Below are 24801 nucleotides of genomic sequence, written 5' to 3' on the forward strand. Positions count from 1 at the left end.
TCCATAGGAAAGAGATAAGAATGTAAATACCCTGAATTTCAAAAGTTGTAAGGTTTGTGAAATATAAAAAAATGTCATTTTTTAATTTAAACTTGTACATTTTATTTTGATCAGGTTGGAGTGATTGATTTTTCCCTCTACCTTAAGGATGTGCAGGATATTGATGGTGGCAAGGAGTAAGTACTGTGTTATATGTTGTTCTTCACATTTTTAACCAAATCCTGGTAAAGAACACTTCTCTTGTTTTTGCTTTGAGATTTTAGTTTTTGTTTAGTTATTTTTAATTTCAAAGTCAATACATTACTGTTCTCATTGTTTAAGGAAATAAGCTATGCAGAAGAACAGGGAGTACCTGTGGAATTTCCCTGCTCATAGGCATTAGGTTCTCATAAGAAGTGTGCAACCTAGATCCCATGCATGCGCAGTTTACAGTAGGGTTCACGCACCTATGAGAATCTGATGCCACTGCTGATCTGACAGGAGCAGAGCTTATGTGGTGATGCAAGTGATGAGAGCGCCCCTCACCTCAGTCAGCCCCACTCCTCCCCTCAAAAGGAAGCTACTCTTGCATATCCTTCCAAGCCTTTGTTTAATGCCTTGCACTTGTATGTTTGTTGGTAGTGTATTTTGCTTTACAGTATAGTTTGTTTGCATATAAATGGGACGATACTATATAAGTTACCTTGGACTTGTTCTTTGATCATAGTGTGTTTTGGATGTCTTTTCATGCCTTTCCCTCACCTCCTCACCCTTGTTTGCAAGAGCATTCTTTTTTTTGAGAGAGAGAGAGAGACAGAGTCTGTCACCCAGGCTGGAATGTAATGGCACAAAGCTCAATGCCATTTCAAACTCCTGGGCTTAATCAATCCTACTGCCTCAGCCTCCCAAGTAGCTGGGCCTACACAGACACACCACCACACTCAGCTAATTTTTTAAATTTTTTGTAGAGACTGGGTCTTGCTGTGTTGCTCAGGCTGGTCTCGAATGCCTGGGTTCAAGCAATCCTCCTGCTTCAGCCTTCCAAAGTGCTGAGATTATAGGTGTGAGCCATTGCACCCAGCCCACAAGAGCATTCTTTTAAAATAAGTAATCTGGGAGAAAAACAGAGGGAAAAGGCAGTGTGTGAAACATAATACCATTTATGTTATAACAAGAAAAGATATACATACATATTCATGTTATACTTCCATAGATATGCATGGAGCATGTCTCCGCGGCACATCAGCCTGGTAACAAGGCCTGCCTGTGGAGGTAGGCATGGGAGGAAGTTGTCACTGTAAACCTTTGGTCATGCTTGAATATTTCACTGTGTGCACATGTTACCTGCCTTTCACACAGCTTCCTGACCAGGACTTCCCTAGTCTCAATGCCTGACAGTGTACCTTACCAAAGAAGGGACCAGCAAGAACCCCATTTAAGTACAAAGGCTCACTCACTTGAAATTTAAAATATACTTTTAATGTCCAAGAAACCCTGGAAATAAATGGATTATCCACCAGTATGGGAAAAATTAAATGAATTATGAAACATTCATACATTGTACACTATGGTATATCATGCAGACATTAAAAACAGAATAAATTTGAGCTACTGTATACTAGACTTAGAGGGATTTCCATAAAGTATTATTGAATGAGAAAAGTATGGTGTTGAGAAATATACGTATCCCATTTTTATAAACCAAAAAAATTTTCCAATATATATTTTATATTTGAATTATATGTACTATATTGACTGCTATATGAACAGAAATGCATTTGTAATTCATGAACATAAAGGTACGTCTTCTGTCTTCACATTCATGTTAAGAAAAAGATTATATGCACTCTATGAATATTAGAGATTATGATTATATGCATGTAGCAGGATACTCAATAGGCTGTGAGTGTGGGTTACCTGGGAGAACAGAACAAGGAAAAAAGATGACTGCCCTGGAAAACAAATCCAGCACCTATGACTTGCACCTGTGCTGGGTGAGCCCATTATGATAATCACATATGTACATGTATAGGTAAAGGAGTTAGGGGGAGCCTGCCACCACTCCAGCCCGGCCTGCGCAGAGGCTTCTGTGGGCGGTGCCCTGGAGCTGCCGGGCTGCCCTGTGCTTCCACCTTGGCTGCTGCAGGCCAGGCTGTACGCCTAGTGCCTGGCGCGGGCTCGCTGAAGCACCCACATGGGTAAAGGCGGCATCCGGCCGCGAAGACAGAGCTGCTTGAGGGTGAGCGGCGGCCATGGAGAGGGTGTGGGGCCAACCAGTTAGTGGTGCTCAACGCGTACAGCGTGTACTGGATGAACAAATACACCTCACCCGTTGGAACTGGAGTTTTTCATTCAGGAGTTGAGTATATGGCAGAGAATTTACTCATGTTGGCCATCCTTATCCCTTTTCTGGAATATCTGAAATTCCCAGGCAATGCTACTAAACTAGGAGTAACATTTAAATTTAAAGACGCTACTGTTTTAGGGAGCACTGACTTCCTACAAGATGATATAGAAACAATGATAGAAGAACTGGGGAAAGAATACAAAGGTTATCTTTGATATGTAAAAACTGCAATCAGTTTTCTTCGGCTTTATCAGAGATTCTGAGTGGGAAAGATTCCTCGCTGGACGAACTGGCTTGCCTGCTGTGGCTCCTGGCTCCTGCAAACCCTTTCCACCACGCTGCCTTCCAAAGCAGGGGCTCACTCCCGCACCCTCGCTCTGCTGTCAGCCAGGAGCTCCAGGATACGAGCTGGAGGGAGCAAAGGGTGCGCCACGTGCACTTCCATGGCAAGTGCTGCAGCAGGCTCCAGACTGGCCACACCAAACTGTTATGTCTCCCAAGTCACAACTTTCAGAACTGTTTCTGGCAGTTGAACATTGCTAGAGAAAAGTACAGAGGAAGTGTCCTTTGGATATTTTGTATGTAAAGATGGCTCTCCCCAAGTCTCAGTTTTTTAGCTTAGGATTATATCTGTAATAAAAAAAAATCACTTGGCACAGGAGGAAGAACTTTGTATGAAGCTGCCCTCTGTTTTTTTTACCCACTTGTAAATTTGGATTTACTTCTTCTGTTTTTATACAAGCTCTAAGTCATGTTACGATATTTTGTATCGCTGTTCACAAATGTTGCATGAACTTCTGCCACTGTGAAAGAAGAAAACTTCATGTCTTCAAAAATTAGGGAGATACCTTTGTACACTGGCTGGAGCTACGCATAAATAATAGGCACACAAAAAGGTCTTACTTGGTTATACTTTTCATTACCTGCTTAAGAATTGTCTTGTAAGCCGGGCGCGGTGGCTCACGCCTGTAATCCTAGCACTCTGGGAGGCTGAGGCGGGCGGATTGCTCGAGGTCAGGAGTTCGAAACCAGCCTGAGCAAGAGCAAGACCCCGTCTCTACTATAAATAGAAAGAAATTAATTGGCCAACTAATATATATATATAAAATTAGCTGGGCATGGTGGGGCATGCCTGTAGTCCCAGCTACTTGGGAGGCTGAGGCAGGAGGATTGCTTGAGCCCAGGAGTTTGAGGTTGCTGTGAGCTAGGCTGACGCCACGGCACTCACTCTAGCCTGGGCAACAAGTGAGACTCTGTCTCAAAAAAAAAAAAAAAAAAAAAAAGAATTGTCTTGTAAATTTGTGTTTGTTTTGCTAGTGTTGTTGGTGCTGGGATGCAGTTGGTACTGGGATGCAGTTGGTGCTGGGATGCAGAGAACCACATGGCCCGAGGTTAAGGAGGATGCACATCCCCGGTGTCTGGGGACGCCGCGTCCAGTTCGTCTTTGTGCTCCCTCCCACTCTGAGTAGCACATCTCCCAAGGAGCCCATGAAACAATTAATTTTACCCCAAATACCCGTCCTTCTAGGCAGAGTGGTATATTATGTCTTTCTGGCTTTGCTGCTGCCTCTCATTCTACAATTAAGATGTTTTTTGTTAAAGAAATTCTTGTTAGTAACTGCCAAGTGTTTTTGCACATGTTTGGGGAAAGGGCTTCATTTTTATTTTATTAATAATACACATTGATTCCTCCCTGCACAGCGCTTCATTGGTGGTGTAGGAATATCCTAAGTGGAGGCCTTCTGAGTAGCAGTACGAGTTACCATTCTCCTTTTTTTTTTTTTTTTTTTTTTGAGACAGAGTCTCTGTTGCCCAGGCTAGAGTGCTGTGGTGTTAGCCTAGCTCACAGCAACCTCAAACTCCTGAACTCAAGCAATCCTGCTGCCTCAGCATCCCGAGTAGCTGGGACTACAGGCATGCGCCACCATGCCCGGCTAATTTTTTCTGTGTATTTTTAGTTGGCCAATTAATTTCTATTTTCAGTAGAGACGGGGTCTCGCTCTTGCTCAGGATGGTTTTGAACTCTTGACCTTGAGCAATCCTTCCTCCTGGGCCTCCCAGAGTGCTGGGATTAGAGGCGTGAGCCACCCACCACGCCCGGCCCATTCTCCTGTTTTTAACTGTTCAGGCTACCTGTTTATACTAGACCTTGAAAACCAAAGTCTAAAGTAACACACCCCAAAAAGATAATTCTTTGATATTTCATACTTTTTATGTACCACATCAGGAGTATGTCTGAGTCTGTTCGTTTGTTATGGGTGTCGTCTCCCCTCATCATACAATGCCGAGTCTTATTGACATCTTGTTAAAAAATCGTATTTCTGGCCGGGCGCAGTGGCTCAAGCCTGTAATCCTAGCTCTCTGGGAGGCCGAGGCGGGCAGATTGCTCGAGGTCAGGAGTTCGAGACCAGCCTGAGCAAGAGCGAGACCCCGTCTCTACTATAAATAGAAAGAAATTAATTGGCCAACTAATATAGAAAAAAAGAAAATTAGCCGGGCATGGTGGCACATGCCTGTAGTCCCAGCTACTCGGGAGGCTGAGGCAGCAGGATTGCTTGAGCCCAGGAGTTTGAGGTTGCTGTGAGCTAGACTGATGCCACGGCACTCACTCTAGCCTGGGCAACAAAGTGAGACTCTGTCTCAAAAAAAAAAAAAAAAATATTTCTTTGTCTTAAAATTCATCCTTTTATGTTCTCTCAAGTATGTGTCTCTTACATAACATACTCTAAGAACCAAGTTGTCCCCACAGATAAATCCTCGTTAGCAAGGAATCGGCCTACTCTAGTCTACTCTCAGCTTGACCCATGCATGTAAGAACCCAGTCATTACGTGTCATTGAGGTTTTTCTGCCTTAAGAATGAATGTTTCATGTAAAATAATGGATGCAGTGTATAAAGGCAGTTACTTCAGCTTCTTATTTATACTGTTAGTGGGGTTTTTTTGAGATGGAGTCTCGCTTTGTAGCCCAGGCTAGAGTGAGTGCCATGGCATCAGCCTAGCTCACAGCAACCTCAAACTCCTGGGCTCAGGCGATCCTGCCTCAGCCTCCCGAGCAGCTGGGACTACAGGCATGTGCCACCATGCCCGGCTAATTTTTTCTATATATATTAGTTGGCCAATTAATTTCTTTCTATTTATAGTAGAGACGGGGTCTCGCTCTTGCTCAGGCTGGTTTCAAACTCCTGACCTCGAGCAATCCGCCTGCCTTGGCCTCCCAGAGTGCTAGGATTTCAAGTGTGAGCCGCCACGCCCAGCCTATACTATTAGTTTTAAAGTTATTTATGTTTATTTAAACTTTTAGTTTGGATTGTTTGCTGTTGCTCTGTGAGAAGATAAATATCTTTCAATAAACTACATTTTTAACTTTTGCATAAGAAAAAGGAAATTAAGGGGAGAGCCTAACTTTAAAATATCAAAGACATTTTTTAAACCCAAATTTCCTGGCCTTTAGACTGATAAGCTTTGTGTTTACAAAGTCTCAGTGGAATCCTATCCTGGGTGAGCCTCCTTTCCTTCAGTACAGTAGGAGCCGTTTGCACATGGCTTTCTCTCCTCACCCCAGAGACTCCGTCTGCAGAAGGGGGAAGGTGTCTGCAGGGAGCCTCCTCCCCTGGAGCCTGTTCCCAGACCAGATGTGCTCTCTGTTTACTCTGGCACCATGTAGACGTTACTAAGCTCTGACAGTCTCTTGGTCTCCTAAAGACACTGGTATTTCTATAACCTTCTTGTTAGGAAGGTTAGAGACAGTTACAAAGTATTAACCACAAATTTAAAAATTTATCCCTTTTTATGCTCTTTTTAAAAGGCACGAAAGAATTACTGATGTCCTTGATCAAAAAAATTATGTGGAAGAACTTAACCGGCACTTGAGGTAGGACTCACTCCTTTTTATCAGTGTTACAGTTACACACTTGGTATCCTGTCATTCCTGACATTGTTTCATGGAACTTTTCTGAGTTGCCATGTATTTATAACTAACTTTTCCAAACCAAGAAAAAAGGTCATCATTCAGGTAACATTCATATGCACAGACTGGAGAAGTAAGATTTCTTCTTGGGAAGTCTCTGGTTCTTTGCCTCATGTAGTATACGGTGTGGAGAGGTAAATACATTAAACAGACACTCTACACACTGTTGCTGCTGGGAGTTAGCGCGCAGCCCTGGGGTGCACTGGGGCAGGAAAAAAGGATTGAAAACCACTGGGCTAGGCTTCCAGAGCAATGTGATCATGAGTACAGGCATCTTTATCTGGACTTTTTATTTTAGCTGGAAAATTGCTGATGTGTTTCTTGAAACACTAGTCCTTAGAGGTGTTGGTGGCGAGTCCAGGGGGCGCTCAGCCTAATGTGTTTGGAAGACAGGTTATTCTCTCTCTGAGCTCCCTCTGGAGCAGGCGTCCTCACACTACAGCCCGCGGGCCACATGTGGGTGTTTTTGCCCATTTGTTTTTTTACTTCAAAATAAGATATGTGCAGTGTGCATAGGAATTTGTTCATAGTTTTTTTTAAACTATAGTCCGGCCCTCCAATGATCTGAGGGACAGTGAACTGGCCCCCTGTTTAAAAAGTTTGAGGACCCCTGCTCTAGAGAGTACAGTGCACATTTGCAGTGCTCCACAGGGGCAGCCACTGGCCCCAAAAGCCAGACAAGGAAGCTGGCGTGTTCCTCCAGACACACTTAGGAAATACTGCTCTGAGGTTCTCCTTAACTGATGTTGGCTATTTATTTATTTATTTATTTATTTATTTTTGAGACAGTCTTACTCTGTTGCCCAGGCTAGAGTACGGTGGCATCAGCCTAGCTCACAGCAACCTCAAACTCCTAGGCTCAAGCAATCCTGCCTTAGCCTCCTGGGTAGGGGACTACAGGCATGTGCCACCATACCTGGCTAATTTTTTCTATTTTTAGTTGTTTGGCTAATTTCTTTCTATTTATGGTAGAGACGGGGTCTCGCTCTTGCTCAGGCTGGTCTCGAACTCCTGAGCTCAAACAATCCTCCCTCCCCGGCCTTCCAGAGTGCTAGGATTAAAGGTGTAAGCCACCTCACCTGGCTGTGTTGGCTATTTTTGAGAGTGATCCTTGATTGATTCCTACTTTATTGAGAGTTTTTATAAGGAATAGATATTGAATTTTATCGAATGACTTTAGCATTCATTAAAGCAATCATGGTTTTTAGCCCTTATCTCCTTATTAATAAATGTGATGCATTTTATTAATGGATCTTTCATATCAAACCATTCCTGTATTACAGGGGTAAACTCTACTTGATGATAGTTTTAATAATTTAGCCATCCTTTTAACATGTAAGCTGACTTAACTGTTTTATAGTTTTCTTTCTCTGGTGTCATATCAGGGTTATGCAGCCTCACAATATGAATTAGTAAGCTTTACCTAATTTCTGTGCCTGGGAACAGCTTCAGGTCATGGGCATTATTTGCTCCTTGAAAATGGGAAACTCAAAGCCTTTATGAGACAATATTTTGCCAGCTTTTCAGTTTTTCCTTAATTGTTAGCTCATCTAGGTAAGGATACGTCTATTTTTGGTAATTTATATTTTCTAAGAAAAATGTAAATTTTATGGGTATTTTTAAATTATATAGTTGGTATAGAATTAAATATTGTATACTGTGAGAACTTTTCATTGCCTCCATATCTTTTTTTTTTTTTTACTTTTTCATTTTACATCTTTGTATTTTTATTTTTCTCCTGCCCAATTCCTGAACCTTCATTTCATTGACCTTAGCAGGTTTATTTCTTTGTCCCTCTCACTGGCAAAAGGGACCGATTTTTGGCAGTGTGGCCTGTTGCCTAAAAGTACAGGCTCTGGAGCCAGATTCATAAAGTTTAGGACCTCATCTGTAAAGTAGGTTAATAACAGGGTCTACCTCCTCGAACTGTAGGGAAGATTAAATGAGTTGATGCGTTTAAAGTGCTTAGAACAAACAAGGTCTGGCACATATTCTAAAAAAATAAATTACTATTATTGTGGTGATGATTAACTTTTTTTTTTTTTTGAGATGAGGTCTCACTCTATCACCCAGGCTGGAGTTCAATGTCATGATCATAGTTCACTGCAGCCTTAAACTCCTGAGCTCAAGCAATTCTTCGTGCCTCAGCCTCCCAAGTAACTAGGACTACAGGCATGTGCCACCACACCTGGTTAATTTTTTTAATTTTATTTTTTATGGAGATAGGGTCTCGCTATTCTTGGTCTCAAATTCCTGGCCTCAAGCAATCCTCCTGCCTTGGCCTCCCAGAGTGCTGGGATTATAGGCATGAGCTACCATGCCCAGCCATGAATATTACTTTAGATACATGACTGCCAACACATTTTTGTTCCCATCATCTATTGTGTTTGGGGAAAAAATATTTCCTTTTCAATTAACTAAGAATGAATAACATATCTGAGAGATAAAACTTACTGAAAAATGAGTGTATGTGTGTCTATACATACACGTACACACTCACACATACACACTTAGAATTCTCATCTCCTCTGAGTTAATTGGAGACCCTTTGCCTTTCCATTTAATACAGGAAATCTAGGAATTTTTCTTACTGTTTAGAGGTTGGGAGAACAGTCAGCTTATATAAGTTCAGGTTTGCCTAATAATTTTATTTTCTACAGCTGCACAGTTGGGGATCTGCAAATCAAGATAGATGCCTTGGAAAAGACAAATTCAAAACTTCAAGAAGAGGTTTGTAACTTACTGAAACTCTTAAACAAAACAGAACAACCCAAGGTTAAGAGAAATGGCATAGTTGGTCTGTCTAACCAGAGCTTCTTGCTGGTAGGAAGGGGAATTGCACTGTACGTGGGACAGGAGAGTGTCTGTGTTCTGCCCTGTCTAGGGCTCCCAGTGAGATACTGCAGATGATCATAATCCAGTTCTAAGTGACTTAGGTTTTATCACCTCAAAGTAGTCCAATAGAAAAAAAATTCCTCATTGGAAATACCCAACTTTTGTTGTCAAAGTGCCATTTCTTCCTCTTTTTCTGCCTTTCCTGTGATGTCATGTGCCTCCCTGCTGCCCCAGAAGGCACAGACTCTGTTACAAAGTGTGAGTACCCTAGCCCACCCTTCTCCTTCGGCCTCTCAAGAGCACGGAACCAGTCGCCCCACAGTGTGGTCTTTCTCTGCTTTCTCACTAGGAAGAGAGAATGAAAGGACAGGAAGAAGGAGGGCTGAGGCCGAGGAAGAGAGCTTGCTGCCAGCTGCCCGGCAGTCTCCTTGGTGGACACATCTTGTCTCCTGTTAGCAGGAGGGGGGTTGCACAGCCTTTCTGAGGCTTTCCACAGGTAGCGGTCCATGGCGGCCCAAGCCTCCCCACCTAGTCTCATTGGGAAGGGAGAGGGCTTTGAGAGGGGGTTTGAGAATGAACACCTCCATGGCCTAGAGGCGGGTTCTAGCCAAAGGAAAGTCTCAGAACATTTCCTATATCGAAGGACCCCCATTTAAGTCTCCCTTTAAACTGACTGTTCTCTCCTGAGGGGCAGGCCCTGAAAGACTATCAGGGGAGGAGCTCAGATTTGTGTTAGTAGAGGGAAATTCAAAGATAGTGTTCGTAGATCACCATGGGAGGAACATCACTGAACTTAGCATTGGAGGGTTTGCATTCACCTTGTTGGTCGGCCTTGGAGCCTCACTTTCTTATCTCCAAATTAGGTAATTTCCCAAGTAGAACAGGTTCAAAAAAGAAAAAAAAAAAAAAAAAAAAAAAAAAAAAAAAAAACAAATTAGGTAATAATACATAAGTTACAATATTGTTGTAAAGGTTAAGTAAGATTAATATCATAGATACGCCTAATAAAACACTTGGCATGGGGAGGTACCTTAGGAATTGTTTGATTTAGAACAAGCAGATTTACTCTTAGTTCTCTCAGCAAGGTTTTGAGACCAGAAAACTGGGTTATGTTTTCTTTAAAGGCAAATGACTGTAATAGGAAATGTGCTTTGGAGAAACGTATACCTCTTTTCAGGGTGTGCTCTCTGCATCTTCCGAGCATGGGGTGGCAATGAGCTCACAGAGTTTGCCTGCTCCTTCCTCTTTAGCAACTCACCCCTCCATCAGAGGCTCAAAGGTTCCGATTTGGGCACAGCAGTTAGGTCTAGGAACCCCAGACCTGGGTCTAAGGGACTATCAGTGCTGTTGACAAAGAGGTGAGGAGTTTCAGGCTTTAGGGTCCCTCCGTGAGTGAATGGTGCTGAGAGCACAGCCACGTACCAAGGACAAAGGTCTTGCTGCTTTCTCCTCCTCCAGCATCATGCCCACTCCGCCGGCTGGGCTCTGAGGCTGGAACAGAGGGGGTGGTGGGTATATTTACACACCCGCCTTGCCTCTCAGGATAGCCTCTCCTGAGGCAGGGCCATGAAAGCATCCTGCTTCCATAAGCTTTTCCCTAAACTTCCCCACTCTAACTCATTCCAGGAGAGGAAAAGTTCCTCTTTAACCACTTGGGTGCAGTGCTCACGGGCTGCGAAACCTCGCCCGCAGCGGCACTCACAGTCCGCACGGTGGTGTGCGCTGCGCATTGACGGCGGGTCTGTTTTGCTCTTGTGTGAGGAGGAAAGCTTCAAAGCACTGAACGCTTGTTTTACTTTACAGGCAGCTTTACTTGTCATGTAAATCAGAATAGGGAACATAGACATATATGTTTATTATTTTTAAATGTTTACAATTTTATTTTGATAAATGAAAAATTTAAAAAGTCATATCATGGCTGTCGGCTGCAGTTGACACTCAGCCGTGCATGTTCATCTGTAGCTGTCAACTACAGTCGACGCTGGGCTGTGCATGGACACTCATACCGAAGTGGTTAAGGATTTGTTTTTGATTCCTCCCTCCAAAATCTTTATTTCTCTCTCTAGTGATAAAATATACTTCTGCTCATCTGATAGAAACACTTAAAAGAATGAAGAATCAGAGCAAAACCTATGAGTTAGGCGTGGTGTTACACGCCTGCAGTCCCAGCTTCTCGGGAGGCTGAGGCAAGAGGATCACTTGAGGTCCAGAGTTTGAAACCAGCCTGGGCAACATAGCAAGACCCTCTCTCTCCAAAAATTTTAAAATTAGATGCATGTGGTGGCACACACCTATAGTTCCACCTATAGGAGGCTAAGATGGAAGGATCACTGGAGCCGAGGAATTCGTGGCTGCAGTGAGCTATGATCGTGCTGCTGCACTCCAGCCTGGATGACAGAGCAAGATCCTGTCTCTTAGAAATAAAAACTTTCTTTGATTATAAAAAATATTAAAAATCTATAATCACTTTGCTAAGTGACAGCTATTTTTATCATTTAATGTCTATTGTCCTCATCTTAAGCATTTTTAACTTGGTTCTTTTTTTTAGTTATAGATGAGAGCATACCATATATAACCTCCTTTTTTTTCCTATTGGTATTATATCTTAAATATGTTCTCAAGTCATTAAAAACTTTTGTAAGCATTTTAATAACTACATATTTCTATTTGATGCTTTCACTATAATTTATTTAACCACTTCTATAATAGTGGACATTCAGGCTATTTTAAATTTTTTGTGTCTGTAAATCTTTGTCCACATTAAGTAGTATATAATCCTTTCTGTAAAGGGAGGGCAGAGATGACTGGGGGCAAAGTGGGAGAGAGATTTACTACATACATTTTTATATCTTTGAAATTTAGAACCATGTATTACCTAATCAAAACAAGGAAATAAGGTCCGGGCACGGTGGCTCACGCCTGTAATCCTAGGAGGCCAAGGTGGGAGAATGGCTCAAGGTCAGGAGTTCGAAACCAGCCTGAGCAAGAGCAAGAACCCGTCTCTACTAAAAATACAAAGAAATTAGCTGGACAACTGAAAATATATAGAAAATATTAGCTGGGCATGGTGGCGCATGCCTGTAGTCCCAGCTACTCAGGAGGCTGAGGCAGAGGGGTTACTTGAGCTCAGGAGTTTGAGGTTGCTGTGAGCTAGGCTGATGGCACAGCACTCTAGCCCGGGCAACAAAGTAAGACTCTGTCTCAAAAACAAACAAACAAAAAAAAAAAAAACAAGGAAATAAAATATCAAGCATGTGAAAATACATTGCAAATTATAAAGATGCCAAATAAGTTCTAGCTTTTAATTTAAACGGTAAGATTAATTATGATATTAAGAAATATCAAAATCTTTCTTACTCAGCTTTCAGCTGCAACAGACCGGATTTGTTCACTTGAAGAAGAACGGCAACAATTAAGAGAACAAAATGATTTAATTCGAGAAAGAAGTGAAAAGAGTGCAGAGGTGAGAAATCGACCTTACAGTCGGGCGGCCCGTTTCACACTCTGACGTCCCCATCGTCTGTCTCAAGCTTAGTCGAATGACCCAGTCCTCAGAATTGCAGAGGCGCCTTGTTTGGTGCCAGCAGTGCCGCTGCCACTGCCACATCACTCCCAGGGCACTGGGCCACTCGGACTCCCTCACCTCTGTCCCTCTGCATCCGACAGTCCCTGCTCTTTCCTGAGCTTCCACTCACGTGCTAAACCCTCTGTAGTGCCATCCCTGGGGCCGGTGGTGGCTTAGGCCTCCTCCCGTATTTCCATAGTGTTCTGTACATCCATCCATCGTAGAACCATTGGTTGTTTTGTGGAACTGCGGTCTCGTGGCTGCGTCTCACCTAATGTCTCAGGGACAGAGACCGTACCTGATTCACCCTAAAATCTACTGAGTGCTAAAAGCACTGAACGGATTGACTGGGGGCCTTCCCTGCAAAGCACTATTGTCTGTTTTAAAGAAAATTAAATATAAATTGCTTTATGAACCTAACTTTTTACAAATCTATTAGCTTGCTCTAGTCCTTTATTTTCAAATTCTGATACCTTTAATACTTTGACCTTTTTCTATCATGCTTACAAAATAGAAACTGAGGAACACTTCATTCTATAGCAAAAAGAAGAAAGACCCACGTGTGCTGGCTCACGCCTGTAATCTAGCACTCTGGGAGGCCAAGGCGGGAGAATCGGTTGAGCTCAGGAGTTCTAGACCACCCTGAGCAAGAGCGAGACCCCATCTCTACTAAAAATAGAAAAAATTAGCCGGGCATGGTGGCGCATGCCTGTAGTCCCAGCTACTCGAGGCTGAGGCAGGAGGATCGCTTGAGCCCAGGAGTTTGAGGTTGCTGTGAGCTAGGCTGACGCCACGGCACTCTAGCCCAGGCAACAGAGTGAGACTGTGTTTCAAAAAAGAAAAAGAAATATTATCCTACATTTTTTTAAATTATATATTTTTAAATACTTTGTAATTAGCTTGCTTTCCATAAGCAAGCCATTCCTCTGGTGTTCTTGTTTGATATAGATGACAAAGCAGGATACCGAAGTTGAGCTGGAGACTTACAAGCAGACCCGGCAAGGTCTGGATGAAATGTATAGTGATGTGTGGAAGCAGCTAAAAGAGGAGAAGAAAGTCCGAGTGGTGAGTGTGGGAGACTGAATGTCTTTGGGAAGAGTTCCCTGATGGCTCTCTAAGTTAAATCGTCAGTGCTTTTCAAATACATGCTCATGGGAAGTCAAAAGTTGTTTTGTCGGCCGGGCGTGGTGGCTCACGCCTGTAATCCTAGCTCTCTGGGAGGCCGAGGCGGGTGGATTGCTCAAGGTCAGGAGTTCGAAACCAGCCTGAGCAAGAGCAAGACCCCGTCTCTACTATAAATAGAAAGAAATTAATTGGCCAACTAATATATACAAAAAATTAGCCGGGCATGGTGGCGCATGCCTGTAGTCCCAGCTACTTGGGAGGCTGAGGCAGGAGGATTGCTTGAGCCCAGGAGTTTGAGGTTGCTGTGAGCTAGGCTGACGCCACGGCACTCACTCTAGCCCGGGCAACAAAGGGAGACTCTGTCTCAAAAAAAAAAATAATAAAATAAAATAAAAATAAAAAAAAAAGTTGTTTTGTCCATTTGTTTACAAGTCAGTTCTACATTGTCACTTATATTTTTTCCCATTTTCTAAACCTTTTCCAGGGATTGTTTGAGACTAGACTCACAGTTTCTCTGACTACATAGTTCTCTCAGTCATGGCCTCTGGCCTATTTCTGTTCAATCTGCGTATCAGTGACCAAAGTTCTCTATTAAACACTTTTCTTGCACCTGCTTTATTTCTTTGCTTCTTTGCATGGATGCAGGGAAAGGTGTACTAACTTATCTAGGACAAAACCATTTAAAAATGGTTTCACCTTTGTTGCCATAAGCTAGCAAACCATTCCAGAAATTCTAACACTACCCGGTCAGATCCCTCCCAGCGCTCACACACAAGACAGACGCTCGTGAGACTGCGTTCTGATCTGTGGGTTTAAGGGCCGTGGGTGCTGGGAATCTAGCCCCCTCTTGCCAATGACCAGCTTTCTGTTGGCTTGGTGTGGAGCCAGCTTTAATTGCACAGTGAGAAAAAATGTCCTCTGGTTCTGCTGCAGACTCGTCTCAATCTCCCTGACCTGTTTGGACCTTTAGGATTTTGCATTTTAGGCATTGCCCAAGATACAACCTCAGTTAAATACATTTCTGTGATCTACTTTAATAACATTTTCCTTGTACATATCCTTTTAAGGAACTAGAAAAAGAACTGGAGTTACAAATTGGAATGAAAACTGAAATGGAAATTGCAATGAAATTACTGGAAAAGGACACCCACGAGAAGCAGGACACACTCGTTGCCCTCCGCCAGCAGCTGGAAGAGGTCAAAGCGATTAATTTACAGATGTTTCACAAAGTTCAGGTGGGAGTTGCCTTTGTGTCTGTATCACAGCCTGGTTTCTGCTGCCTGCCAGCCCTGCATCATCCTCCCACAGAGCGCACCCTCGTGTGCGCCAGAGCTGGTCCCAGCCCTGTCACATGTGATTGCATTTATTTTATTTGATCCTCACAGCATGGATCCCTGAGAAATAGGGAGAAATGTAAGTGACAAGGCAGAACCAAGTGGCAAAATCACATGTGCCTAGTGGCACAGCTACTAAATAGAGCTGAAAACTGAGCCATGTCTTTAATCCAAACCCAAACTTTGTCCGCCCCGCCTTCATTGTCTTCTTGCTCACTGTTTCCTTCTATTTAAGTAACTAATTATTTCCACCAACAAACGAGAAGTAGATTAAGGATATCATTTAGTATTATTTTTTCAAACTTTGCCATTAAGTTAATCTTAACTTGCTATTAACTTAATCTTGCCAGGTGTGGTGGCTCACACCTGTAATCCCAGCATTGTGTGAGGCCGGGGCAGGAGGATCTTGATGCCCAGAGTTAGAGACCAGCCTGGGCAACATAGGGAGACCCCATCTTCACAAAAAATTTACAGATCAGCCCGGCATGGTATCTTACACCTATAGTTCTAACAACCTGGGAGGCTGAGGTGGGGGAATCGCTTGAGCCCAGGAGGTTGAAGTTGCAGTGAGCTATGATTGGGCCACTGCACTGTATCCCAGGTGACAGAGTGAGAGTTTGTCTCTAAAAAAAAAAGTCTTGCTGAGTCTTCTGGGCCACACAGCTGTAGCTGCTTGCCTCTCCTACGTCATTTCAGAGTGGTGCAGGGAAACTAGCCCAGAAAAACTCAATCGTCCCAGAGTTTGAAAAATAGTATCTAAAAGTTGGGAAGCTTTTTTGCCCAGAAGCTACCCAAAAGGGCGCCATTCCGTGTCCTTCTTAAAACTTTTCTTTTTTTGACTTTCTGTTTCCTATTTTATTGCCAAAACAGTCACACCTCATTTTCCGTGGATATGGTTTCACTCTCATTTCCACTAACAACTCTGTCAAAGATAATGTGAATGTGAGAGTAGAGACTACTAATAAACTAACTACTAATAAACTACTAATAAACTATGTTATTTTTTCCTCTCTCTTTTTAAATTATTATATAATCAATATAACAGCAACAATGAAAATTAAAGTAAAACAAAAGAGGAAAGGAGGGAAATAGTTTTATCCTCCTGACAAATTGTCTATTTTAAATATTTTTACATTTTCTTCTGGTTTTGATCAGTATTATATATGTATAACGTGTGTTAGTTTTGGGAACTAAACTGCTGTAATAATTTAGCAGGACCTAAAATAGTGTAGCTGAGAGATCTGGGCATCTGCATCTCTGTCATATAACTGTTCCAAGGTGAGTATTTCAGACGGACAGCTCTGCTCCCCGCAGTCATTCGGGGCCTGGCTGGTACGGCTCCAGCTTTCCTAGCCACTTTGCTCGTCACCATTCCTGCCACTGAAGGGGAGGAAAATTGTTCAGAGTCAGGGACTTCCTGAGACAGCGAAACAGAAGTCGCACGAGCTACTTTAGTTTTTCAGCCATTCTTGGCGTCAGGGGGCCTGGGAATAGCATTTTTCCTGGGCTACAAGTAGCAAGATGAGGGCAGAAGAGATAGACGGGAAATGGTCCCTCTCACAGCCAACCCCATGGTAGCTGCCCAGAGGTCCTGTCCAGACCCTGCATCTTCTCCCAAGTTGGTGTCCTGGCTGACGCGCAGCTGCTGCAGCCCACTTGACCTGCAAACTGGGAGACTCGCCATCTCTCACCCTAGCCAGTCACACTAGCGTCAGATGGTAGAGCAGAAACAAGACACGGTGGAAGTGACCCTTTGGAAAAGGGAAACACACTGCAGTCACTGGTCACACAGCTCAGGGCAGGAACTGTCAAACCTGCTGCACCTGCCAGTGGGCTCTGCTGCCTTTTTTTTTTTTTTTTTTTTTAGACAGAGTCTCACTTTGTTGCCCAGGCTAGAGTGAGTGCCGTGGCATCAGCCTAGCTCACAGCAACCTCAAACTCCTGGGCTCAAGCAATCCTCCTACCTCAGCCTCCCAAGTAGCTGGGACTACAGGCATGCACCACCATGCCCAGCTAATTTTTTTTTTGTATATATATTTTTAGTTGGTCAATTAATTACTTTCTATTTTTAGTAGAGACGGGGTCTCACTTAGGCTGGTTTTGAACTCCCGACCTCGAGCAATCTGCCCACCTCGGCCTCCCAGAGTGCTAGCATTACAGGCGTGAGCCACCACGCCTGGCCGGGCTCTGCTTCTTACACAGTGAGCCACTGTGCTCCTGCCTTGTGAAGGAGCTTTATCAGCTGACCTCCATGGGCCTTGAAAGGGTCACCATTGTCTGTGGCCACATTTGAAGGATGAAGGAGACCACACAGCTTTTACGGCCAGTTTCTTGCTGGTATCCCTGTGCCAACCTGGCACTTGTGGGAGGGATAAGATGCTCACAGGCATTTTTCAGACTAGACTCATGGTTGCTTTGACAGCACAGTTGCCTCAGTCATAGCTCTGTGTTTATTCCACTGGCCTCTGTGTCAGTGACCAGGGTTCCTCACTGGACACAGTTCTTGCACCTGCCTCATTGCTTTTATCCTTCGCTCCTGTCTATGTGTCTGTGTGTCCGTCCCTGTCCCTGTCTCTGTTTCTCTGTCTGTTTGCATGGCTGCTCATCTGAAAGAACAGATTGATGTGGGAGGCAAGCACCCTTGACCTGCTTTTTTTATGGCAGGGACGTCTGACAGGGCCTTCATCACTCAGTTCTTAGTCTTATCTCCACTACTTTAGGGTCCAGAAGTAGTTGGCTTTCCTAGTCCTGCAAGCTCCCTACCTTTGGACTCTCCCTGTACCTGTTCATGTCTGTGCAGACCAGCCAACCTCACTGCCCGTCCTCCCTCACTGCACACGCACCTCCCCCGGAGCGCTGGCACAGGTGGCATGTGCTCTTCTCCAAGCTGGGCCACGTGCCAGCTGTCCCAGACGCCCTGCCATAGCAGACAGGGTCAGCAGCCCGGCGTGTAGGTCTGCTCGCGCAACACCTACCCAGCTGCCAGGCCACGCCCACATGGCCGTGTCTCTCTGCAGCAGTGCCACCCTCCAGGTGAGCCTCTGACACTGCTGGGATTGACTGTATCATCTTGGTTTTCTCTCCAAACCCTTTTTTCCCCTTTGGGCTTCAGATGTTAAAGGTTGGGTCAGTCTTATTCCTCATTTTGAGGCACACTGTCCTAAAAACACTTCTCTTGTTTTCATATTTCCTTTTCCCCTCCTTCCCTCCTCCTGTCCTCTTTCCCACGGGCCAGCATTCTAAAGTGTTTTGTTTTTGTTCATATTTATCCTTCTAAGACATGTCGTGTCCTTCCGAGCACATGGGTTTTAATTTGCCGAGTGGTACCGTGGGTGGCACACCACCGACGTGGAGGTCTCAGCCTTTCCCTTGCCCTCTGAGCGCTGCTCCACGGCTCGGCACCCCAGGGTGCGCCCCCAGCAACAGGCCGGTTCCCTCCAGACCCCCCAGCACGCACGGCCCTGGGGACTGGTTTGCGCACACCATTTGGGAACCTGGGCGTCCTTCCCCAGCCTGCTAACCTGGACTGCAACTGCTGGTCAGCCTCTGCGCCCGAGCGCACAGCCATGCCGCGTTCCTGAAGGGCTGCGCCCGCAGGCGCTCGGGCTGCGGGTGGCGACGCACGTGTGGGAGTTTCCACCTGTTCCAGTATTTTCCTCTCAATCTAGGAGGCTGAACACCCTTTCATACGTGTGTTAGCCATTCATGTCTCCCTCTTTGTGACTTGCCTGTTCATATTTCTTGTCCTCTTTTCTTTTGCATTTCCTGTCTTTCCTTGCTGATTAGCAGTAATTCTGTGGACTGTATAGTCCAAATATTAGTCCCTTATTGGTTTACATATTGTAAATATCCTCTCCTAGTCTGTTAATCTAGTAACCATAGTCTTTATTTTTGGTGTAGTCATATGTACCTTGTGGGTTTGTAGTTGGGGGGTTGTTTAAAAAGCCCTTTCTCATGCCTGGGTGTCAAAGATATCCTACCCTAGTTTTACCTTTCACATTTAGGTTTGTTTTTTGTTTTTGTTTTTGTTTTTTTGAGACAGAGTCTCACTCTGCTGCCCTGCCTGGAGTGCTGTGGTGTCAGCCTAGCTCACAGCAACTTCAAACTCCTGGACTCAAGCAATCCTCCTGCCTCAGCCTCCCAAGTAGCTGGAACCACATGCATGCACCACCGTGCCTGGCTAATATTTTCTATATATTTTTTTAGTTGTCTGACTAATTTCTTTCTATTTTTAGTAGAGACGGGGTCTCACTCTTGCTCAGGCTGGTTTCAAACTCCTGACCTTGAGCAATCCGCCCGCCTCGGCCTCCCAGAGTGCTAGGATTACAGGCATGAGCCACTGCACCCGGCCTCACATTTAGGTTTTGAATGTATCTGGCATTTGCCTTTGTATATTGCCACCTCCATTGTATATTATGGTCCTATATAAAATGAAACTGTCTCTGAGGTCTCTATTCTATTCATTAGTCTAATGTTTTAATTACTGTAGCTTCACAGTATGTTTTAATGGATAGTAGGTTGTATTAGTTTGCTAGGGCTGTTGTGACAAAGTACTATAAACTAGGTGGCTTAACAGAAATGTACTGTCTCTTGGTTCTGGAGGCCAAAAGTCTGAAATTAAGGTGTCAGCAGAGTTGGTTTCTTCTGAAAGCTGTGAGAAAGAATCTCTCCCATCCCTCTCTCTTAGCTTTTGGTGGTTCTGGCAATCTTTGGCATTCTTTGGCTTGGAGAAACATCATCCCCATCTCTGCCATCATATTCACACAGCATTCTGCCTGTGTGCATGTATGTGTCCAAATTTCCCCTCATATTGCATTAAGGGCCTACCCTATCCCAGTATGACCTCACCTTAACTAGTTATGTTAAAACAACCCTATTTCCAAACGGTCACATTGTAAGGTGCTGGGGGTCAGAACTTCAGCATATGAATTTGAGGGGTCACAGCTCAACCCATAACAGAGGTCAGGCTTGCCCTCTTTGCTCTTCATTTTTCCCCCCTTTCTTGACTTATCTGTTTGTAGACTTTTTTTGAGGCAAGTTCTCTGTTGCCCAGGCTAGAGTGCAGTGCTGTTATCATAGCTCACAGCAGCCTCAAACTCCTGGGCTCAAGCCATCCTCCTGCCTCAGCCTCCTGAGTAGCTGGGACTACAGTGGCACAGCACGCACCTGGCTAATTTTTTTTTTTTTTTTAAGGAATCAAGGTCTCACTGTGTAGTCCAGGCTAGTCTCAAACTTTTGGCCTCAAGTGATCCTCCCACCTCAGCCTCCTGAGTAGCTGTGGTTACAGGTGTGAGCCACCACACCTGGCTACACCCTTATTTTTGATAAAAATTTTAGAATAAGTTAATAAATTTTCTTTTTAAAACCCAACTGAATTTTTTTTTTTTTTTTCCGAGACAGAGTCTCACTCTGTTGCCCAGCTAGAGTACAAACTCCCAGGCTCAAGCAATCCTCCTACCTCAGCCTCCCGAGTAGCTGGGACTACAAACATGTGCCACCATGCCCGGCTAATTTTTTTCTGTATATATTTTTAGTTATCCGGCTAATTTCTGTCTATTTTTTAGTAGAGATAGGGTCTTGCTCTTGCTCAGGCTGGTCTCGAACTCCTGACCTCGAACGATCCTCCCGCCTCAGCCTCCCAGAGTGCTAGGATTACAGGCCTGGGCTACCACACCTGGCCCCCAACTGAATTTCTTAAATGAGGATTATGTTGAATTTATAGATTAATTTGGGGAAAAAAAATTGTGCTCTCTATTCTACAAAGTCATTCCATACAAGTGCATGGGATAGCTCTCTGTTTATTCTGATACTCCTTTTTTTTGTTTTTTGTTTTTGGTCCTTTTTACCCCGTAATGGTCTTGCATTTTCTCTAGGTGAATTCCTAAATTCTTTGTAGTTCTCGTTGTTAGTGTGGCTGGTGCTTGACTTTTGCTTCCTTCTCTTGGGCCTTGCTGGTATGGAGCAGCGCTGCTGTTCTTGCAAGTTCATCGTGTATCTGACAGCCTTGCTCAGCACCCCATTCCGGTAGCTTGTCTGCTGGTCCTGTTGGTTTTTTTTTTTTTTTTTTTTTTTTTTTTTTTTGAGACAGAGTCTCACTTTGTTGCCCAGGCTAGAGTGAGTGCCCTGGCGTCAGCCTGGCTCACAGCAACCTCAATCTCCGGGGCTCAGCGATCCTCCTGCCTCAGCCTCCCGAGTAGCTGGGACTACAGGCATGCACCACCATGCCCGGCTAATTTTTTGTATATATATTTTTAGTTGGTCAATTAATTTATTTCTATTTTTGGTAGAGATGGGGTCTCGCTCAGGCTGGTTTCGAACTCCTGACCTTGAGCAATCCGCCCACCTCGGCCTCCCAAAGTGCTAGGATTACAGGCATGTGCCACCACGCCCGGCCCCTGTTGGTTTTTAATGTAATCAATCATATCATTGAAAAATAAAGTTTAATCTCTTCATTCTAAATTTCTGTACTTAATTTCTTTTTTCATTTCTTGTAGCATTGACAGGGGACTCAAGGACTACATTAAACACTAGTAGAAATTATGAGCAAATTTATAGTTCTTATTTTAAAAGAAATGCATCTAAAAAGTTCCTCCATCGCAGTATAATGCCTGACTCTCGTGGCATTTTCTATGCAGTGAAATAGCACATAGTATTTGTATTGTCTTTTTCCTCTGAGTATTTCATAATTTCCCTTCCAATTTGTTTTTTAGCTTAGTAGTTCTTGGTAATATGCTATGTAGTTTTCAGATATGGGGTATTTTGAGCTATTCTTTTTTTGTTAGTTTCTAATTTTGTTACACTAAGATCAGGGAGGCCGGGCGCGGTGGTTCAAGCCTGTAATCCTAGCACTCTGGGAGGCCGAGGCGGGCGGATTGCTCGAGGTCAGGAGTTCGAAACCAGCCTGAGCAAGAGCGAGACCCCGTCTCTACTATAAATAGAAAGAAATTAATTGGCCAACTAATATATATATATAAAAAAATTAGCCGGGCGTGGTGGCGCATGCCTGTAGTCCCAGCTACTCAGGAGGCTGAGGCAGGAGGATCGCTTGAGCCCAGGAGTTTGAGGTTGCTGTGAGCTAGGCTGACGCCACGGCACTCACTCTAGCCTGTGCAACAAAGCGAGACTCTGTCTCAAAAAAAAAAAAGATCAGGAAATGCTGTCTGTTATTTCTTAGGCATTTATTAGGACTTCTTTCATCAGCCTTTCTGTACCCTTTTAGTTTAAGGGAGTCTGTTATAAACACACAGGAGCACACAGTGCCCCCTCCATGACTGTCAAGGTTAAAAGCCTGGACGCATGAAGCCACGCAGATGTGGGTGTAAACCCAGCCCCAGCCCTCATTTGTTCTCTCACCTTCAAACAGCTGCTTTTTCTTTCTGAGCCTCCCACTCTTAATGGGAGAAGTGGGGCTGACATCTCCCTTGAACCAGCCCTTCAGTTCGGGTGAACTAGGGAATGTGCCTGGCAAACGGGGACAGCTCAGGAATGCCAAGTCTGACCCTGACCCGACTCTGGAATTCCTCGTCAGAAAGGAGCGGGGACACCCCACTACCTCCCTCTTCGCCTTTCTATAGACAAAGCTAGGAGCCTTGACCCAGCTTGTCTTCCAGGGCTCTAGTGAAGAGCAGCAATTAATGAAATACTCTTGAAAAAGAGTAAGAAAAGTACAAAGGTAAGAGTTAAACTACATTTGTAATCCAACAGGCATTGGAGTAAGGGACAGGTCGTGTGTGAACCTTTTCCCTTGCTTTTGTAGAGTGCGGAGAGCAGCTTACAGCAGAAGGATGAAGCCATCACATCCTTTGAAGGAAAAATGAACCAAGTTATGTCCAGCATGAAACAAATGGAAGAAAGGTAATCATTTCCCCGCAGATATTCCCCAGATGGTGCTGGGCACTCTCCGTGCCTGGAGGCTCCCTCTCGGAAGTGCGGATGAGGTGTGACTGCCCTACAGGTCCACAGTCTGCCCGGTGAGCATGAGGATCAGCAGCCTTGCCTAAGCATGCAGTCAGGCTTTTGACTACTGCATCAGGTTGTCCTCTCTGGGGTTGGAACTATACGGTGAGATCCTTGTCACTGTCACCTTTAAATATCAGGTCAGCAGTGGATCGGAATAGAGCCCCAAAATAGACCCGCTCAAATATGATCAACTGCTTTTACAAAGGTGCCAAGGCAATTCAGTGGAAAAAGGATGGTCTTTTCAATAAATGATATTACAACAATTGGACATCCATATTCAAAAAAAAGAACCTCAATCTACACCTCACACTTTATACAAAAATTAACTCAAAATGGATCATAGACCAGGCACTGTGGTTTATGCCTATAATCCCAGCACTTTGGGAGAGGAGATTGCATGAGGTCAGGAGTTTGAGACCAGCCTGGGCAATATAGCAAGACCCTGTCTCTACAAAATAATTTTTTTTTTTTTTTTTTGAGACAGAGTTTCACTCTGTTGCCCAGGCTAAAGTGCCATGGCATCAGCCTAGCTCACAGCAACCTTAAACTCCTGGGCTCAAGCGATCCTTCTGCCTCAGCCTCCTGAGTAGCTGGGACTACAGGCATGCACCAGCACGCCTGGCTAATTTTTTCTATGTATTTTTAGTTGTCCAATTAATTTCTTTCTATTTTTAGTAGAGACGGGTTCTCGCTCTTGCTCAGGCTGGTTTTGAACTCCTGACCTTGAGTGATCCACCCACCTCGGCCTCCCAGAGTGCTAGGATTACAGGTGTGAGTCACCACGCCCTGCCCCAAAAAATGTTTAAAAATTAGCTGGACGTGGTGGTGTGCTCCTGTAGTCCCAGCTACTCAGGAGGCTGAGGCAGGAGAATCCCTTGAGCCCAGGAGTTTGAGTTTACAGTGAGCTGTGATGATACCATTGCAGCCCAGCCTGGGTGACAGAGCAAGACCCTGTTCCAAAAAAAAAAAAATCATAAATTTAAATATAAAACTTAAATCTATAAAACTTTTAGAAGAAAACATAGGAAAAAATCTTCATGACTTTGGGTTAGGCAAAGAAATCTTAAATTTAATATAAAAACATGATCCATAAAACACAAACTTTATAAATTGGGTTTTATCAACATTTTAAACTTTTGTTCTGTGAAAGACACAGTTAAGAACATAAAAAGGCAAGTTATAAATTCATAGAAAGTTTGCAAATCGTATGTCTGACAAAGAACTTGTATCCTGAAAATATAAAGAATTCTCGGCCGGGCGAGGTGGCTCACACCTATAATCCTAGCACTCTAGGAGGCCAAGGTGGGAGGATTGCTTGAGCTCAGAAATTCAAGACCAGCCTGAGCAAAAGCAAGACCCCTGTCTCTACTAAAAATAGAAAGAAATTAGCCAAACAACTAAAAATATATGTAGAAAAAATTAGCCAGGCATGGTGGTGCATGCCTGTAGTCCCAGCTACTCGGGAGGAGGATTGCTTGAGCCCAGGAGATTGAGGTTGCTGTGAGCTAGGCTGATGCCACGGCACTCACTCTAGCCTGGGCAACAAAGTGAGACTCTGTCTCAAAAAAAAAAAAAAAAAAAAAAAAAATCACCAAGCAATTGCACTGCACGTCTGTTAGAACAGCTAAGTTTTTTTTAAATGAAAATATCAAGTGCTGGTAAGAATACAGAACAATGGGAACTCTCAGAT

At 44.0% G+C, this 24801-nt stretch overlaps 1 protein-coding gene across 4 annotated transcripts in view; it reads left to right on the forward strand.

The window, feature by feature from the left end:
* Positions 1-24801, forward strand: part of RUFY1 (RUN and FYVE domain containing 1) — a 56976-nt gene that overhangs the window by 21108 nt on the left and 11067 nt on the right. For 3 of the 4 annotated variants that reach the window (XM_012789948.3, XM_075993721.1, XM_075993720.1), the window contains 7 exons: positions 115-176; positions 6132-6197; positions 8954-9023; positions 12490-12591; positions 13642-13758; positions 14886-15053; positions 22909-23006. In XM_012789948.3, coding sequence (XP_012645402.3) covers positions 115-176; positions 6132-6197; positions 8954-9023; positions 12490-12591; positions 13642-13758; positions 14886-15053; positions 22909-23006 — 683 coding nt within the window. The remainder of the gene's footprint in view (positions 1-114; positions 177-6131; positions 6198-8953; positions 9024-12489; positions 12592-13641; positions 13759-14885; positions 15054-22908; positions 23007-24801) is intronic. The other variant, XM_075993719.1, reaches the window with a different exon arrangement.

Source organism: Microcebus murinus, chromosome 17, assembly GCF_040939455.1.
Source record: "Microcebus murinus isolate Inina chromosome 17, M.murinus_Inina_mat1.0, whole genome shotgun sequence".
In the NCBI taxonomy this organism is placed as follows: domain Eukaryota; kingdom Metazoa; phylum Chordata; class Mammalia; order Primates; family Cheirogaleidae; genus Microcebus; species Microcebus murinus.